General features: G+C 38.4%; 1 protein-coding gene across 2 annotated transcripts in view; it reads left to right on the top strand.

Moving 5' to 3' along the window:
* The window catches only part of hob (bridge-like lipid transfer protein family member hobbit), a 238,733-nt gene that overhangs the window by 102,334 nt on the left and 116,075 nt on the right, over positions 1–20,324 (top strand). For both annotated transcript variants that reach the window (XM_053770361.2, XM_070094472.1), the window contains exons 15-22: positions 903–1,049; positions 2,624–2,682; positions 4,508–4,635; positions 5,172–5,340; positions 7,791–7,913; positions 11,204–11,314; positions 14,577–14,713; positions 14,835–15,007. In XM_053770361.2, coding sequence (XP_053626336.2) covers positions 903–1,049; positions 2,624–2,682; positions 4,508–4,635; positions 5,172–5,340; positions 7,791–7,913; positions 11,204–11,314; positions 14,577–14,713; positions 14,835–15,007 — 1,047 coding nt within the window. The remainder of the gene's footprint in view (positions 1–902; positions 1,050–2,623; positions 2,683–4,507; positions 4,636–5,171; positions 5,341–7,790; positions 7,914–11,203; positions 11,315–14,576; positions 14,714–14,834; positions 15,008–20,324) is intronic.

The following is a 20,324-nucleotide window of genomic DNA, read 5'->3' as shown; positions in this document are numbered from 1 at the left end:
TATAGGATTCTGTTCAGAATGTGCTCATTGATATTTCTATGCCCAAACCTGTTTTCTTTTATAAGTTTCTTTCTTCAGACTGTCTGACTTAATTAGTTTAGAGCAGTATAAAGATACAGAATGGTGATAAAAAAAGTGAGGCGAGGATTAAATGATAGCATAAGAAAAAATTATACCCCTTATAACAAATTACTGGTAAAGATGGGGTCACTGCATGAAGTAAAACCTCTTAATATGAAGGAAACCTGTTATACCTTTAATAAGTTCCTAGAGTTTTTGTTCTCCCAGAGCCTGGAAATGGGCCAGGCTTGTCTGGTGCTTGTTTGGTCAACCAAGCTACTGCTGATGGTGGCCTGCTGACCACATATCCATCACAGCATGGTTGATCTGGCACCTATCAGTAATTTTCCCAGTCTTTTTTAGTAATTTAGTAGCATTAAGGGAAAAAATGATCAATGCCTTAAAGCATAAGTACGTAATGTGTTTTAGTGTTAGATGAGGAGGGCATATGGTTAAAGACTTGTACAAAGGAGTCAGTGTGGCTTAACTTGTAAATTGATGTTAAATACTCTTGATGCTACTGAAATATGTTGATCATTAGAGAAGGAATTGGATTTATTATGTGAAGAATTTGAGTGATATGTGTAACCTGTGTATGAGTGAATGAATGGATGTAAACACAGTAATACTGAAGAAACTTTACTCAGATTTATTTAAAGGTAAAAAGGCAGGTGAAGAAAATAATGTTGAGAAAGTGAGCAGTTATTTTAGTGAGAATAGAAGTGTATATGCATGTTGAGAAAGTGAGCAGTTATTTTAGTGAGAATAGAAGTGTATATGCATGTGAATACATCATTTGAAATGCCATTAAAGAAGACTGGTGGCATTATTTGTAATCTTAGTTCCAGAAAGTCAAAAAGTTCATGTGGAGACTTGCATTAAGAAGGAAGGTGAAGAGTCAACAGGTCTGCAGCTCCAGTTGATCGCTAGAGGAGACATTAGAGTTGGGGCAGAGCTCTCGAAGTGCCATCACATGTACTTCATTCTTGGTAAGAATTATATCACAGTTTATACTTTGTTTCTCATAGCTCGACTGTGCCAGAATACTTTTTTCCAACTATCAGTCAATACAGTTTTTATGTACATAAACTTTGTACAAACTTTTTCTCCATGGGGAAGTGGAACAGAATTCTTCCTCCGTAAGCCATGCGTGTCGTAAGAGGCGACTAAAATGCCGGGAGCAAGGGGCTAGTAATCCCTTCTCCTGTATATATTACTAAATTTAAAAGGAGAAACTTTAGTTTTTCCATTTGGGCACCCCACCTCAATGGGATACGGCTGGTACGTTGAAAGAAAAAGAAAGAAAACATTGTATTTGTGTGTGTGTGCGTGCGTGCATGTGCATGTGCATTTGTGTGTGTGCACTTCCCATTTCCAGAACTCAAGTCCGGCTAACCAGTTTCCCTGAATCCCTTCACAAAATATTACCCTGCTCACACACTAACAGCTCTCAGGTCCCAAAAACTATTCATCTCCATTCACTCCTGTCTAACACACACTATATCTATAGATATACAGTGGTACAAACTCTTTTATACGGGTGTGAAGCATGGGTTGTAAATGCTGCAGCAAGGAGGAGGCTGGAGGCAGTGGAGATGTCGTGTCTAAGGGTAATGTGTGGTGTAAATATTATGCAGAGAATTCATAGTATGGAAATTAGAAGATGTGGAGTTACATGTACTAAAAGTATTAGTCAGAGGGCTGAAGAGAGGTTGTTAAGGTGGTTTGATCATTTAGAGAGGATGGAACAAAGTAGAATGACTTGGAGAGTGTATAAATCTGTAGTGGAAGGAAGGCAGGGTAGGGGTCCTCCTAGGAAAGGTTGGAGGGAGGGGGTAAAGGAGGTTTTGTGGGCAAGTGGCTTGGACTTCCAGCAGATGTGTGTGAGTGTGTTAGATAGGAGTGAATGGAGATGAATGGTTTTTGGGACCTGATGAGCTGTTGGAGTGTGAGCAGGGTAATATTTTGTGAAGGGGTTCAAGGAAAATGGTTAGCCAGATTTGAGTGCTTGAGGTGGGAAGTATAATGCCTGCACTTTAAAGGAGGAGTTTGGGATTTTGGCTGTTTGGAGTGACATCTAAACTGTTGTATCTGGGGCACATTATGTATGAATGATGGAGAAAGTATTGAATGATGATGAAAATGTTTTCTTTTTTTTTTGGGGGGGGTTTTCTTTCTTTCTGGGTCACCCTGCCTCAGTGGGAAACGGCCTGCGTGTTAAAAAAAATCCAGAGATAGATTCTTAATAGATTCTTTAACCCTTAAACGGTCCAAACGTATATATACGTTTTTTCAACATTTGAAAGTATATAAAAAAATGTACATCATTTTTTTTTTTACATTTGAAAATATGTAAAAGAAAACAGATGTACTTTTAGAGCACTACGGATTTGAACTTCGATCTATTTGGACCGTTTAAGGGTTAAGGAATCAGTAAGTTTTAAAAATAATTGTGACTTTCTTTAAATGCATTGCATTAGCTTGTAAATATTTTTAACATTTTTGTATTTGTATATTTTTCATACTCTTCTACAACAAGTGTTCAATTATTTCTTCTTAATAGGTGACCTAACATACCTGATGGCCAATGGCAGAATATTATGTCAGTCAGAGGAACTTCAGGTGAGTAAATTACTTGTCAGATTTAAGGGAGGGAGTATGGAGGAAGTGAATGTGTTCAGATATTTGGGAGTGGCCATGTTGGCAGATAGGTATATGAAGGACAAGGTAAACCATAGAATTGATGAAGGGAAAAAGGTAGGTGGTGCACTAAGGTATCTGGAGGCAAAGATGGAAATATATGAGTATTGTGGTACCAACACACTTATATGGGTGTGAAGGGTAGGTTGTGAATGTTGCAGTGAGGAGGAAGTTGGAGGCAGTAGATGTTTTGTCTGAGGGCAAAATATGAAGTAAATATAATGAAGAGAAGTCATAGTTTGGAGATTAGGAGAAGGTGCAGACTAACTAAAGTATTATCCAGAGGGCTGAGGAGTGACTTGAATATACAGCAGGCATGTGTAAGCATATTAGATGATATGGTTTTTGAGGACCTGATGAACTGTTAAAGTGTGAACAGGGTGAAGGGATTTAGGGAAAGTTGTTAGCTGGACTTGAATTCTGGAGATGGGAAGTACAGTGCCTGCACTCTAAAGGAGGAGTTTGGGATATTTGCTCTTTGGAGGGACATCTGAACTGTTGTATCTGCATGACTCTGGCAAAACTGATAGTGTGAATAATGGTTAAAGTGTTTTTTTTTGTTTTGGGTCACCCTGCCTCGGTAGGAGATGGCCAGTGTGTTTTTTTTAAATTTATGTTCAAGAAACAAAAAAGAAAATATCAGCAATTCTGCCAGTTCAAAATAATTAAGAGATGTATTTGTATTTCAGTAAGAAAGACATTACTGTGCTGAAGACCTTTATTTATAAAACGTTTCACCCATTATTGGGCTTTTTCAAATCTGTTTCGACATACTTGTGTTTTGTGCTTGTATAACAATACTATAAACAAGAAAAAAGCAAAGAAACAAACAGTTCCATACACAGGTATGTTTTGTGAAGTCTCCCAAGAATAAAGTGAAAGTGATTACCACAATAATTTCTGGTAAAATGTTTTGGGTGTTAAACTACAGCACAAACACTTTGTATTTCACAGTATTACACTATGCTGACACAAAACTTGTCTCATGTTCAAAGAAGTACACTAGAAGATGCAGGAAAGTTCAAATGATAAACATACTGTTTAAACTTACTTTCTTTCAACAAACTGGCCATATCCCACCGTGGCAGAGTGGCCCAAAAAGAAAATCGAAAGTTTCTCTTTTTAACTTTAGTAATTTATACAGGAGAAGGGGTTACTAGCCCCTTGCTCTTGGCATTTTACTCGCCTCTTACAACACACATGGCTTATGGAGGAAGAATTCTGTTCCACTTCTCCATGGAGATAAGAGGAAATAAACAAGAACAAGAACTAGAAAGACAACAGAAGAAAAGCCAGAGGGGTATGTATATATATGCATGCTTGTATATGTATGTGTAGTGTGACCTAAGTGTAAGTAGAAGTAGCAAGATGTACCTGAAATATTGCATGTTTATGAGACAGAAAAAAGGACACCAGCAATCCTACCATCATGTAAAGCAGGAAGGTAGTACCTACCTGGGTGGTTGCTGTTTACCAACCTACTACCTTAATACTGTTTAAACATAGTGTTTAAATAAAATTTCATTGGTAATGTATTTTATTATTGTCTTAGAGCTAGTAGATAATACAGTATTTACACTAGTATGCTCTGAAAGCACACATTTTGTGTATGGAATTAAGTACATACCGTAATTAGTTACTATCAATTCTCTTTTTACATTGTAATTATAACTAAGGTATGACAGACAAGTATTTTTATAAGAAAACTTGAAAGCTGCACTATTAATCATTATTTCTTCATCCTCAGATTCACTTTGATGAATACAAAGTAATGTGTGTGACTGGTGGGAAACTGTCTCGGGCCTTGCAATCAAGAGAAGTGCACGAGGAGAGAGAAGCAATGCCTGAACTTAGCCAAAAGCAGAATAAGGCATGGTTAGATCTTAAAATGATTTTTCCTCTGTCTTCAGTTGTTGGTCATATTATTACATATGACTTATTTTAGGGGGGGTTCATATAATCGCATGTTAATGTAAACATAGCATTTAATAGGTATAGGCAGTAATAAGAGCACTTAGAAAAATAAGTGTTTTTCAATATGGACAATTATTCTATAATGTTAGGATGCTTCTGATATAAAAGCACTGAAAAAAATATAATGTTTCTATAAGTGCTTGAAGAAGATGCATGAGAGAAAGAGAATGAGTAGTGCACAGGAAATAACAAGTCTTCAGTAGTGAAATATGCAGCTATACATAACTAGTTATTATCTCAGTTCCACCATTCTTGTATAATACATGTTTTATTGCACATACTCTACATTATATATAAATGTGGGAAACCAAACTTGGAGCTCAGAGAAACACAATCACTGGTTTTACAGTTTACATAAATTCTGTTATGTAAGTGCATTATTTTCATTTTTTTTTTTTTTTTAATTTTTACATTTTGGTATTTTAATCCCTGGACAGGAAATTGACAGTGGACACCTGGAAGTTAACATTCCCATATGAGTATAATTTTGCTGAGGCATTCAGTGATGATCTGCTGTCTGTGATAAAATGGATTAAGTTGGTTCATAACCATCGTCCCAAAACCTTCACTTCTGACAGTCCACTGCCACCTGATGTAGTTATAAGGGTAAGTTCTATTATTGAGCCCAGTGTATTACTGTAGGCAGCTTTTTTATTAATTGAAATTATGGCCATTTTATATTCCAGATGGCATTTTAATTACACTTCCAACTTAAGATTTTGAAGACAGTACATAAAGGAATGTATTGCATATTACCAGCGATAAGTTGACCATGGTCAAGAGATGGCAAAGGGGGATACTTTCATTGCAATAATCATATTTTTGCATAACCGCAGGTGTAGGTCATTACACATGGGAGTAAATTATGGGTTTTTTCTTCATCAACAGTCAACACATGCAGTGTTTTTATATCTTAGGAAACTGGTGATCGTGTGTATATACAGTAGTTGTTTATCATCATGTGACTCACAGGTGTAAAAACACAAGACTATATTAATTCTGCCTGCGTAACAGTAAACATACAATGTTTACATAGCCTCTTCTTCGCCAGGGTTAACCCTTTGACTGTTTTGGCTGTATATATACGTCTTATGAGCCAGTGTTTCAGACGTATATATACGCAATAATTCTAGTGGCTTCAGTCAAGCAGGAGAAAGCTGGTAGGCCCACATGGGAGAGAATCGATCTGTGTGGTCAGTGTGTGCAGTGCATAATGAGAGGAAAAAAAAAGCTGTGTTTTTGGATTAAAATGCTGACTTTGAGGTGTATTTTCGTATAGTATTTATAGTTGTATTCTCGTTTTCATAGTCTCATTTGATAGAATGGAAAACATATTACAGAAATAGTGGTGATTTTGATTAGTTTCACTATAAAAACGACCTTGAGATTGAGCTCAAAGTAACAGAAATGTTCGATTTTTACCAGTGTTGAAGAGTAAACAAATCACACCACATGTCCAATACACGTCAACTGGGGAGTCTAATATTCTTTCACTAGTGCACTTAAATTATTTATGCCATATTTACAATAATGCAGTAGTCTGCAATACAGTAAATCTTCTATATTTTTGTGTGAATAAAAAATGAAAATAGAAAGCAAGAATTTTATAAGAGGGGCCTGGAGACATGACTAATGAATAGAGAATTTGTTAGTTTAGTGCCATGAATGTCTCTACATTTTTATTCTGGACCCTATTTTGAAATTGGCATCTTTTTTAATTTGCGTAAAATTGGCCAAATTGCTAATTTCTGACCACTTTATTGGGTAGTTAAAATTGATAAATGGGCAGTTTCTTGTACTCAATTGATAGAAAAAATGGAGTTCTAAAGAAATTGATATGAGTTTGGTCGACTAGAATAATGGAATTGGCTGAAAATAGGGCTCAAATTTAGCGAAATTGACGATGAGTATATATCACCAAGATTGCTAACTTCGTGGGAGCGTAATTCCATAAGTTTTAGATCAAATTTCGTACTTTTGGTGTTATTACCATCGGGAAAAGATTCTTTATCATTTCATAAGAATTTTTTTTTTTTTCTGATATTTTTCGATATAGAATGACAGTTTCAGAAAGGGGCTTGTAACAGTCAAAGGATTAAAATGTGGGAAAACTAGTAATAATGTTTCTATAAATTAATTATTTATCACCCCAGGAGTCACAGGTTCTGGTCATGGCTATGTGAGAGAAACTCCACCAATGACACTGGTAAATTAACTTCATATTTTTTGCATTAATACAGTCCTCCAGTACCATTCTTTCTGTAATATATGTGTATGTATTCAGCATCAGTTTGGTTGCTATACTTTTTTGTGTGTAAACAAATGTGTGTGTGTGTGTGTGTGTGTGTGTGTGTGTGTGTGTGTGTGTGTGTGTGTGTGTGTGTGTGTGTGTGTGTGTGTGTGTGTGTGAGAGGTTGGGGTGCCCCAGCCTCACACACATCATTCTCGGTCCAAAAAATCCCCTTCTCCAGTAAAAGCATGGGTGTAATGAGTACATTAAGAAATAACACACTTAGTGTAAGGAACCAAGACCCTTCAATGTTGAAATATACTCTGAGATCTGAATCACACTCTTCCCCTTTGTATATCATGTTAAAATTCTAGAAAAATGATATATCAATTATCAGTACTGCATTGTTTAACTTTTGCTTACATGAGAGACAGTGAAGGTCCTGGTGGACTGCAAAGAGCTTCCAGAGGGGAAAAATGTGAGTTAGGAAGAAAAACTCAAAACACTAAGAATTCCATTGTTGGCTAATAGGAGGAAAGGTGGATGCATGACAACCATGTATAAGTATGTATAAAATAATACAAATAAATAAAGAAATAATACAAATAAATAGAGAAAAAGCAAGAGGCCACAGTTACAAATTGAAAAAAATTAATGCCAAATGGCTGAGAGAGTTTTGTCCTAGAGTAGTAGATAAATGAAATAAGATACAATGCATTGTTCATATAACAGTAACACCAATAATGACCATTAAATCTCAACTGTATTTGACTGTAGTCAAATTATTTAAATTTTATTACCTCTATTTTCATTTTTCTCCTAATAGGTACGACACTGGCTAATGGAGATAGGTGATGATCCATTTGAGGTAAAGCTGCGCTATAACTATGAGCTTTTGGAAGATGAGTATCAAGAGAGTTGTAAAAGACTTAAAGCTTTGGATGCCAGGGTAAGTTTGTTTTCCCACTGTATATTCGGTAATGAGAGACACTTGCATCTCATATATCCACACTTGTTATAATTAAAATTCCAGTTTAATGAAAGATTTAAGTAGCTTCTACCTGTTGTCAGTGAACAGCAGAACTTTCATTTATAAGAGTGGCACTTGTTTACTTCAGTAATATTTCTTAACATAAGAACATAAGAAAGAACACTGCAACAGGCCTACTGGCCTATGCGAGGCAGGTCCAATTCTCCCACGAGCTTAAACCAGTGCCTGGACCTAGTGAGGTCAGACACGTCACTCAAGGGAGGAGCATGGCATCCGACCTAGTAGCACAAGCTAGTCAGGTCCAACTCACACCCACTCATGTAATTATCCAACCTATTTTTAAAACAACACTACATTTTATCTTCTATGACGGTACTCAGGAGTTTGTTCCACTCATCCACAACTCTATTATATTTTTATTATTTATTGGGAAGATGGAAGGAATATTTTGAGGAATTGTTAAATGTTGATGAAGATAGGGAAGCTGTGATTTCGTGTATAGGGCAAGGAGGAATAGCATCTTGTAGGAGTGAGGAAGAGCCAGTTGTGAGTGTGGGGGAAGTTCGTGAGGCAGTAGGTAAAATGAAAGGGGGTAAGGCAGCCGGGATTGATGGGATAAAGATAGAAATGTTAAAAGCAGGTGGGGATATAGTTTTGGAGTGGTTGGTGCAATTATTTAATAAATGTATGGAAGAGGGTAAGGTACCTAGGGATTGGCAGAGAGCATGCATAGTTCCTTTGTATAAAGGCAAAGGGGATAAAAGAGAGTGCAAAAATTATAGGGGGATAAGTCTGTTGAGTGTACCTGGTAAAGTGTATGGTAGAGTTATAATTGAAAGAATTAAGAGTAAGACGGAGAATAGGATAGCAGATGAACAAGGAGGCTTTAGGAAAGGTAGGGGGTGTGTGGACCAGGTGTTTACAGTGAAACATATAAGTGAACAGTATTTAGATAAGGCTAAAGAGGTCTTTGTGGCATTTATGGATTTGGAAAAGGCGTATGACAGGGTGGATAGGGGGGCAATGTGGCAGATGTTGCAAGTGTATGGTGTAGGAGGTAGGTTACTGAAAGCAGTGAAGAGTTTTTACGAGGATAGTGAGGCTCAAGTTAGAGTATGTAGGAAAGAGGGAAATTTTTCCCAGTAAAAGTAGGCCTTAGACAAGGATGTGTGATGTCACCGTGGTTGTTTAATATATTTATAGATGGGGTTGTAAGAGAAGTAAATGCGAGGGTCTTGGCAAGAGGCGTGGAGTTAAAAGATAAAGAATCACACACAAAGTGGGAGTTGTCACAGCTGCTCTTTGCTGATGACACTGTGCTCTTGGGAGATTCTGAAGAGAAGTTGCAGAGATTGGTGGATGAATTTGGTAGGGTGTGCAAAAGAAGAAAATTAAAGGTGAATACAGGAAAGAGTAAGGTTATGAGGATAACAAAAAGATTAGGTGATGAAAGATTGAATATCAGATTGGAGGGAGAGAGTATGGAGGAGGTGAACGTATTCAGATATTTGGGAGTGGACGTGTCAGCGGATGGGTCTATGAAAGATGAGGTGAATCATAGAATTGATGAGGGAAAAAGAGTGAGTGGTGCACTTAGGAGTCTGTGGAGACAAAGAACTTTGTCCTTGGAGGCAAAGAGGGGAATGTATGAGAGTATAGTTTTACCAACGCTCTTATATGGGTGTGAAGCGTGGGTGATGAATGTTGCAGCGAGGAGAAGGCTGGAGGCAGTGGAGATGTCATGTCTGAGGGCAATGTGTGGTGTGAATATAATGCAGAGAATTCGTAGTTTGGAAGTTAGGAGGAGGTGCGGGATTGCCAAAACTGTTGTCCAGAGGGCTGAGGAAGGGTTGTTGAGGTGGTTCGGACATGTAGAGAGAATGGAGCGAAACAGAATGACTTCAAGAGTGTATCAGTCTGTAGTGGAAGGAAGGCGGGGTAGGGGTCGGCCTAGGAAGGGTTGGAGGGAGGGGGTAAAGGAGGTTTTGTGTGCGAGGGGCTTGGACTTCCAGCAGGCATGCGTGAGCGTGTTTGATAGGAGTGAATGGAGACAAATGGTTTTTAATACTTGACGTGCTGTTGGAGTGTGAGCAAAGTAACATTTATGAAGGGATTCAGGGAAACCGGCAGGCCGGACTTGAGTCCTGGAGATGGGAAGTACAGTGCCTGCACTCTGAAGGAGGGGTGTTAATGTTGCAGTTTAAAAACTGTAGTGTGAAGCACCCTTCTGGCAAGACAGTGATGGAGTGAATGATGGTGAAAGTTTTTCTTTTTCGGGCCACCCTGCCTTGGTGGGAATCGGCCGGTGTGATAATAAAAAAAAAAAAAATATTATTATTATTATTATTATTATTATTATTATTTGGGAAACCTAATGTGTTGTATATTGGCTATGTTTGATTTATCAATATACTATGCTAGAATCTTCAACCTATAATAAAACGAACCACTGACGTTAATGCTAATGTTGAGAATGGATTTGTTTTTATTCCTATTACTTGGAACTGACTTTCATGTTGCCCTGCTGTTAACTGAAAGACAATTTTAGATACTACATGTACTTACCTTCTTTTGAATAATTAGATGGAAGATAAATCTTTATTTTGATTATACTGTACTGTACTTTTATATCCATACATGCTGCAAGTTAATGTTACATCTCAACACTTTTTTTTTTCTTTTTCACTTGAGTCCTGGAGGTGGGAAGTACAGTGCCTGCACTCTGAAGGAGGGGTGGGGATATTTTCAGTTTGGAGGGCACCTAAACTGTAATGTCTGTACACCTCTGGCAAGACATTGATGGAGTGAATGATGGTGAAAGTGTTTATTTTTTTTTTTTTAGGTCACCCTACCTTCATGGAGAATGGCCAGTGTGTTAAAAAAAAAAGTCTCTGTACATCAGTTCCCTCTTGGAACTAAAAGTTTCTTTATAATTTAGAGTATTTTATCTGTGATCTACTTGCACCTCTCTCAAATTCATTTTTTATTAACACTGATCATCTTCCACTGAGGTAGGTTGAGATGAAAAAGAAACACTTTTACCATCATTCAGTCTATCACTATCTTGTCAGAGGTGCACAGATACCACAGTCCAAATGCACCTCTAAACTGCAAATATCCCCACTGACTTTTGCGTTTACTCCTAAATTATCCACTCATTTATTGCCTAATATGGTTGATCTTTGTTACATTATCTAAGAGAATTGTTTTATCTAAGAGGTTTTCTTTTCTTCATGGCTGGTCTACAGATAGAGGAGCGACGTAAAACTATGTTTCTTTTCCCAACTGGCAAGATTGAAGAGCTTTACAAGAACCTACAAGAGAAAAATAGTGAGACATATATAAAGCGCTCCAAACTGGTAAGTAAAAAAAAAAAAATGTAGACTCAATTTCATTAAAATAAAGTAACAATGCACACAAAAATTTTCAACTTTCCTAACTTCATACGAATTGGCATTAGTTACCTCATATCACATTTTATGCATTTTTTTGCTTTCAAGGTCATAATGGACAAAGGTTAGACTTTGAATTCCTATATTTATTTTGCTAGTTAAGATATGTTAGTTTATCTCAGCTCATTTCAGGGCTGTAGTATGTATTCAATTCAAACTTTATTCTCTATAAGTATTACAATGCTGAGTTTACAGAATTTGGTTATTGTGTGGTTTACATGTAGTAGTGTATTAACTATTAGTGTTTATTTATTGATATATGCTTTACTTAATTTAGTATTGAGCAACATGCATATAGGAAACAGGGTGAAGTTACAGACAGCTATACGCAAGGGCTTTCATTTAATCAGCTGATCATGTTTTGTTTCTTCTTTTTCGGGTCACCCTGCCTCGGTAGGATACGGCCAATGTGTTAAAAAAAATGTGAGACTTTATTTCAAGTGTGAGTCAGTTGGGTCAAGAGTAATAGATGAGTGATGTGCTTGAGAATTAAAATCCTTGATGCAGTAAATATTTTATGGTACTTTAAAATGTTTATAGAGGGGCAACTGATATATCGGATCATTATTTAGTTGTAGCTACAGTTAGAGTAAGAGGTAGATGGGAAAAGAGGAAGGTGGCAACAAGAAGTAAGAGGGAGGTGAAAGTGTATAAACTAAGGGAGGAGGAAGTTCGGGTGAGATATAAGCGACTATTGGCAGAAAGGTTGGCTAGTGCAAAGATGAGTAGTGGGGGGTTTGAAGAGGGTTGGAATAGTTTTAAAAATGCAGTATTAGAATGTGGGGCAGAAGCTTGTGGTTATAGGAGGGTGGGGGCAGGAGGAAAGAGGAGTGATTGGTGGAATGATGAAGTAAAAGGTGTGATAAAAGAGAAAAAGTTAGCTTATGAGAGGTTTTTACAAAGCAGAAGTGTTATAAGAAGAGCAGAGTATATGGAGAGTAAAAGAAAGGTGAAGAGAGTGGTGAGAGAGTGCAAAAGGAGAGCAGATGATAGAGTGGGAGAGGCACTGTCAAGAAATTTTAATGAAAATAAGAAAAAATTTTGGAGTGAGTTAAACAAGTTAAGAAAGCCTAGGGAAAGTATTGATTTGTCAGTTAAAAACAGAGTTAGTAGATGGGGAGAGGGAGGTATTAGGTAGATGGCGAGAATATTTTGAGGAACTTTTAAATGTTGAGGAAGAAAGGGAGGCGGTAATTTCATGCACTGGCCAGGGAGGTATACCATCTTTTAGGAGTGAACAAGAGCAGAATGTAAGTGTGATGGAGGTACATGAGGCATTACGTAGAATAAAATGGGGTAAAGCAGCTGGAACTGATGGGATCATGACAGAAATGTTAAAAGCAGGGAGGGATATAGTGTTGGAGTGGTTGGTACTTTTGCTTAATAAATGTATGAAAGATGGGAAGGTACCTAGGGATTGGCAGAGAGCATGTATACTCCCTTTATATAAAGGGAAAGGGGACAAAAGAGATTGTAAAAATTATAGAGGAATAAGTTTACTGAGTATACCAGGAAAAGTATACGGTAGGGTTATAATTGAAAGAATTAGAGGTAAGACAGAATGTAGGATTGCAGATGAGCAAGGAGGCTTCAGAGTGGGTAGGGGATGTGTAGATCAAGTGTTTACATTGAAACATATATGTGAACAGTATTTAGATAAAGGTAGGGAAGTTTTTATTGCATTTATGGATTTAGAAAAGGCATATGATAGAGTGGATAGAGGAGCAATGTGGCAGATGTTCCAAGTATATAGAATAGGTGGTAAGTTACTAAATGCTGTTAAGAGTTTTTATGAGGATAGTGAGGCTCAGGTTAGGGTGTGTAGAAGAGAGGGAGAATACTTCCCGGTAAAAGTAGGTCTTAGACAGGGATGTGCAATGTCACCATGGTTGTTTAATATATTTATAGATGGGGTTGTAAAAGAAGTAATTGCTAGGGTGTTCGGGAGAAGGGTGGGATTAAATTATGGGGAATCAAATTCAAAATGGGAATTGACACAGTTACTTTTTGCTGATGATACTGTGCTTATGGGAGATTCTAAAGAAAAATTGCAAAGGTTAGTGGATGAGTTTGGGAATGTGTGTAAAGGTAGAAAGTTGAAAGTGAACATAGAAAAGAGTAAGGTGATGAGGGTATCAAATGATTTAGATAAAGAAAAATTGGATATCAAATTGGGGAGGAGGAGTATGGAAGAAGTGAATGTTTTCAGATATTTGGGAGTTGACGTGTCGGCGGATGGATTTATGAAGGATGAGGTTAATCATAGAATTGATGAGGGAAAAAAGGTGAGTGGTGCATTGAGGTATATGTGGAGTCAAAAAACATTATCTATGGAGGCAAAGAAGGGAATGTATGAAAGTATAGTAGTACCAACACTCTTATATGGATGTGAAGCTTGGGTGGTAAATGCAACAGCGAGGAAATGGTTGGAGGCAGTGGAGATGTCCTGTCTAAGGGCAATGTGTGGTGTAAATATTATGCAGAAAATTCGCAGTGTGGAAATTAGGAAAAGGTGTGGAGTTAATAAAAGCATTAGTCAGAGGGTAGAAGAGGGGTTGTTGAGGTGGTTTGGTCATTTAGAGAGAATGGATCAAAGTAGAATGACATGGAAAGCATATAAATCTATAGGGGAAGGAAGGAGGGGTAGGGGTCGTCCTCGAAAGGGTTGGAGAGAGGGGGTAAAGGAGGTTTTGTGGGTGAGGGGCTTGGACTTCCAGCAAGCGTGCGTGAGCGTGTTAGATAGGAGTGAATGGAGACGAATGATACTTGGGCCCTGACGATCTGTTGGAGTGTGAGCAGGGTAATATTTAGTGAAGGGATTCAGGGAAACCGGTTATTTTCATATAGTCGGACTTGAGTCCTGGAAATGGGAAGTACAATGCCTGCACTTTAAAGGAGGGGTTTGGGATATTGGCAATTTGGAGGGATGTGTTGTGTATCTTTATATGTATATGCTTCTAAACTGTTGTATTCTGAGCACCTCTGCAAAAACAGTGATAATGTGTGAGTGTAGTGAAAGTGTTGAATGATGATGAAAGTATTTTCTTTTTGGGGATTTTCTTTCTTTTTTGGGTCACCCTGCCTCGGTGGGAGACGGCCAACTTGTTGAAAAAAAACAACAACTTTAAAATGTACTATAATTCATTTATCATGAATCTCTTGTTATCAGATGTACGAGTCTGCACCAATGCGAACTCAGCTGTTTACTTGGACAATGGAAGATGTGGTTATTTTCGCTATGGCTGATCCAACTTTCCATGGCACAGATAGAGTGATACAGCACATGACTGATATTGACCCTGAATCGTGAGTTTGTTTAAGGTTACCATTAAATTTGTAGATTGGTGATGTAATTTGTGTGAGTGTCATAATTTAGAGTATTTGACTCAGTCTGAAGTTTCTCATTAGACACTGTTAACATTGCTAGACCCTGGCCAGAGGAGGGACAAGAGTTTTCTACATTGTGGTGCCGCATGGTGTCTGCCTCATGTGCAGAATGGAAGTTCAGATTACGGGATTACCCACAATCTCTTCTTCACATGAAGGATTTGGAATTGTGGGGACGACTTATTGGTGCTGAACAGAAAGCCAGGAAAAGAGGTAACAAAAAATGGTTAACCAAATACTGTTTTATATTGTTTGAATAATACTGTATTGTTATTTAGAGACATACAAATAAATGTTATGTAGCTCCATAGATGCCATATAAGCTCCAGTCTGGAACCTTAAACAATAATTTAATTCCCATGGTCACCTTGTCTAGTGGGTTGGTAGTTTGAGCCAAGGATGGGTCTCTCATGCACATGATTTAAGTGTGCAGTGCACAGTAGTGTAATTTTTTCAACCTTTTTATTTAAATCATCTGCTTTATTCTTTCTACACTATCTCCTAGTCTCTCTTGTTTTAACCCTTTAAAAGTCGACAGGACCTCTCCCAAACTTGTTCTCAGGGTCAAAAATTTTTCGAAAAAAAAAAAAATATTCTTGTGAAATGATAGTTTTTTTTTTTTGTGAGTATTACAGGCCAAAAATTTTTTTTGTGATCAATACTTACGGAGATATGGAGGAGTGAAGTTGAGAGAAATTGAACCACTTACAGCAACATCGCCGACTGCCGGTCACCCGGTAATAGCTTTTTTTTTCTACTTTTTCCTTTTATTTTTTAATATTTTATTTTTTCAAGTAACTTTTATGGCCTCTGAGACCAATATAAAGACTATTTGGTATATATTCACTCATTGCATACTACACAATAACAGCACAATCTTTGCTGTCATTATATTGTTTACAAAATATGTTTACACAAACCAACAATAAAAAATGTTGTTTATTACTATTTTTCTATCATATATATACACATATAGAGTCACTGAACAGGTTCCTGTAACTGCAAGAGGTTCTGAAAGCTTGTAGTTGTATGTGGGTGGACTTGTAAATATGCTGAGTCACCAGCGTGTCTTGTGTCACAAAGATACATCATACCACTACTCACTAAACCTCACTGCCTTCCACAACACATCCCTTCCTCCCCACACACCTACCTTCCTTCCTTCCTTCCTTCCTTTCCTTTCCTTTCCTTTCCTTTCCTTTCCTTTCCTTTCCTTCCTTCATTCCTTCCTTCCTTCCTTCCTTCCTTCCTTCCTTCCTTCCTTCCTTCCTTCCTTACTTCCTTCCTTACTTCCATCCTTCCAACCTTCCCTCCTTCCTCTCATCTCTTCCTACCTACCTTCCCTTCTTCCTACCTACCTTCCCTCCTTCCTTCCTACCTACCTTCCCTCCTTCCTTCTATCCATCCTTCCTTCCTTCTATCCTTCCTTCCTTTCTTTCTTCCTTCAAGCACCTTTTATGGCCTGTGAGACCAATATAAGGTATATTGAATGTATATTCACTCATATGCTACACAATAACTGCACAAACAGTTATTATATTATTTACAAAACATGTTTACACAAACCAACAATAAAAATGCTGTTTATTACTATTTTACTATCATATATTATTTTTTTATTATCACACCGGCCGATTCCCACCAAGGCAGGGTGGCCCGAAAAAGAAAAACTTTCACCATCATTCACTCCATCACTGTCTTGCCAGAAGGGTGCTTTACACTACAGTTTTTAAACTGCAACATTAACACCCCTCCTTCAGAGTGCAGGCACTGTACTTCCCATCTCCAGGACTCAAGTCCGGCCTGCCGGTTTCCCTGAATCCCTTCATAAATGTTACTTTGCTCACACTCCAACAGCACGTCAAGTATTAAAAACCATTTGTCTCCATTCACTCCTATCAAACACGCTCACGCATGCCTGCTGGAAGTCCAAGCCCCTCGCACACAAAACCTCCTTTACCCCCTCCCTCCAACCCTTCCTAGGCCGACCCCTACCCCGCCGTCCTTCCACTACAGACTGATACACTCTTGAAGTCATTCTGTTTCGCTCCATTCTCTCTACATGTCCGAACCACCTCAACAACCCTTCCTCAGCCCTCTGGACAACAGTTTTGGTAATCCCGCACCTCCTCCTAACTTCCAAACTACGAATTCTCTGCATTATATTCACACCACACATTGCCCTCAGACATGACATCTCCACTGCCTCCAGCCTTCTCCTCGCTGCAACATTCATCACCCACGCTTCACACCCATATAAGAGCGTTGGTAAAACTATACTCTCATACATTCCCCTCTTTGCCTCCAAGGACAAAGTTCTTTGTCTCCACAGACTCCTAAGTGCACCACTCACTCTTTTTCCCTCATCAATTCTATGATTCACCTCATCTTTCATAGACCCATCCGCTGACACGTCCACTCCCAAATATCTGAATACGTTCACCTCCTCCATACTCTCTCCCTCCAATCTGATATTCAATCTTTCATCACCTAATCTTTTTGTTATCCTCATAACCTTACTCTTTCCTGTACTCACCTTTAATTTTCTTCTTTTGCACACCCTACCAAATTCATCCACCAATCTCTGCAACTTCTCTTCAGAATCTCCCAAGAGCACAGTGTCATCAGCAAAGAGCAGCTGTGACAACTCCCACTTTGTGTGTGATTCTTTATCTTTTAACTCCACGCCTCTTGCCAAGACCCTCGCATTTACTTCTCTTACAACCCCATCTATAAATATATTAAACAACCACGGTGACATCACACATCCTTGTCTAAGGCCTACTTTTACTGGGAAAAAATTTCCCTCTTTCCTACATACTCTAACTTGAGCCTCACTATCCTCGTAAAAACTCTTCACTGCTTTCAGTAACCTACCTCCTACACCATACACTTGCAACATCTGCCACATTGCCCCCCTATCCACCCTGTCATACGCCTTTTCCAAATCCATAAATGCCACAAAGACCTCTTTAGCCTTATCTAAATACTGTTCACTTATATGTTTCACTGTAAACACCTGGTCCACACACCCCCTACCTTTCCTAAAGCCTCCTTGTTCATCTGCTATCCTATTCTCCGTCTTACTCTTAATTCTTTCAATTATAACTCTACCATACACTTTACCAGGTACACTCAACAGACTTATCCCCCTATAATTTTTGCACTCTCTTTTATCCCCTTTGCCTTTATACAAAGGAACTATGCATGCTCTCTGCCAATCCCTAGGTACCTTACCCTCTTCCATACATTTATTAAATAATTGCACCAACCACTCCAAAACTATATCCCCACCTGCTTTTAACATTTCTATCTTTATCCCATCAATCCCGGCTGCCTTACCCCCTTTCATTTTACCTACTGCCTCACGAACTTCCCCCACACTCACAACTGGCTCTTCCTCACTCCTACAAGATGTTATTCCTCCTTGCCCTATACACGAAATCACAGCTTCCCTATCTTCATCAACATTTAACAATTCCTCAAAATATTCCTTCCATCTTCCCAATACCTCTAACTCTCCATTTAATAACTCTCCTCTCCTATTTTTAACTGACAAATCCATTTGTTCTCTAGGCTTTCTTAACTTGTTAATCTCACTCCAAAACTTTTTCTTATTTTCAACAAAATTTGTTGATAACATCTCACCCACTCTCTCATTTGCTCTCTTTTTACATTGCTTCACCACTCTCTTAACTTCTCTCTTTTTCTCCATATACTCTTCCCTCCTTGCATCACTTCTACTTTGTAAAAACTTCTCATATGCTAACTTTTTCTCCCTTACTACTCTCTTTACATCATCATTCCACCAATCGCTCCTCTTCCCTCCTGCACCCACTTTCCTGTAACCACAAACTTCTGCTGAACACTCTAACACTACATTTTTAAACCTACCCCATACCTCTTCGACCCCATTGCCTATGCTCTCATTAGCCCATCTATCCTCCAATAGCTGTTTATATCTTACCCTAACTGCCTCCTCTTTTAGTTTATAAACCTTCACCTCTCTCTTCCCTGATGCTTCTATTCTTCTTGTATCCCCATCTACCTTTTACTCTCAGTGTAGCTACAACTAGAAAGTGATCTGATATATCTGTGGCCCCTCTATAAACATGTACATCCTGAAGTCTACTCAACAGTCTTTTATCTACCAATACATAATCCAACAAACTACTGTCATTTCGCCCTACATCATATCGTGTATACTTATTTATCCTCTTTTTCTTAAAATATGTATTACCTATAACTAAACCCCTTTCTATACAAAGTTCAATCAAAGGGCTCCCATTATCATTTACACCTGGCACCCCAAACTTACCTACCACACCCTCTCTAAAAGTTTCTCCTACTTTAGCATTCAAGTCCCCTACCACAATTACTCTCTCACTTGGTTCAAAGGCTCCTATACATTCACTTAACATCTCCCAAAATCTCTCTCTCTCCTCTGCATTCCTCTCTTCTCCAGGTGCATACACGCTTATTATGACCCACTTCTCGCATCCAACCTTTACTTTAATCCACATAATTCTTGAATTTACACATTCATATTCTCTTTTCTCCTTCCATAACTGATCATTTAACATTACTGCTACCCCTTCCTTTGCTCTAACTCTCTCAGATACTCCAGATTTAATCCCATTTATTTCCCCCCACTGAAACTCTCCTACCCCCTTCAGCTTTGTTTCGCTTAGGGCCAGGACATCCAACTTCTTTTCATTCATAACATCAGCAATCATCTGTTTCTTGTCATCCGCACTACATCCACGCACATTTAAGCAACCCAGTTTTATAAAGTTTTTCTTCTTCTCTTTTTTAGTAATTGTATACAGGAGAAGGGGTTACTAGCCCATTGCTCCCGGCATTTTAGTCGCCTCATACGACACGCATGGCTTACGGAGGAAAGATTCTTTTCCACTTCCCCATGGACAATAGAAGAAATAAAAAAGAACAAGAGCTATTTATATATATTTATATATATATACACATATAAAGTCACTGGACACTTCCCAGAACTGCTACAGCTTCTGTAAAGCTTGTAGTTGTTGTGTGGGGGTGGCCTTGTAAATATGCTGAGTCACCAGCATAATTAGTGTCACAATGACAAATCACACCATCACTCACCACCCTCACCCCTTCCCCCACCAACCCACATGGAAATAAGTCAATGTCTGAATTTCTTGGGTTATCCTAGGTTGATGGTCTACTTCCTTCCTTCCTTCCTCCCTTTCTTTCTACCTTCCTTCCTTCCTTCCCTTCCTTCCTTCCTTCCTTCCTTCCTTCCTTCCTTCCTTCCTTCAGGTTTCCTGGGCATTGCTTTCGGTCACAAACTCCTCAAAACCATGAAATTCAGCTTCACTGACACTTCCATCAGTGTTTGAACTGTCACTTGGGAACAAAAGAACCCCAGTTAGCCGAGGAGTGAGGAGTTTCTTAGTGCTAGACATAGTGAACAAAGTGTAATAAAATGGCTTTCCCACAATGCATCACTGGGTCCCCGATTTTTTTTGTACCGTGCACACTGACCACAGAA

This window comes from Cherax quadricarinatus, chromosome 4, assembly GCF_038502225.1.
Source record: "Cherax quadricarinatus isolate ZL_2023a chromosome 4, ASM3850222v1, whole genome shotgun sequence".
Lineage (NCBI taxonomy): Eukaryota > Metazoa > Arthropoda > Malacostraca > Decapoda > Parastacidae > Cherax > Cherax quadricarinatus.
Note: the sequence above shows the minus strand (reverse complement) of the source record. Positions and strands in the feature narration are given on the sequence as shown.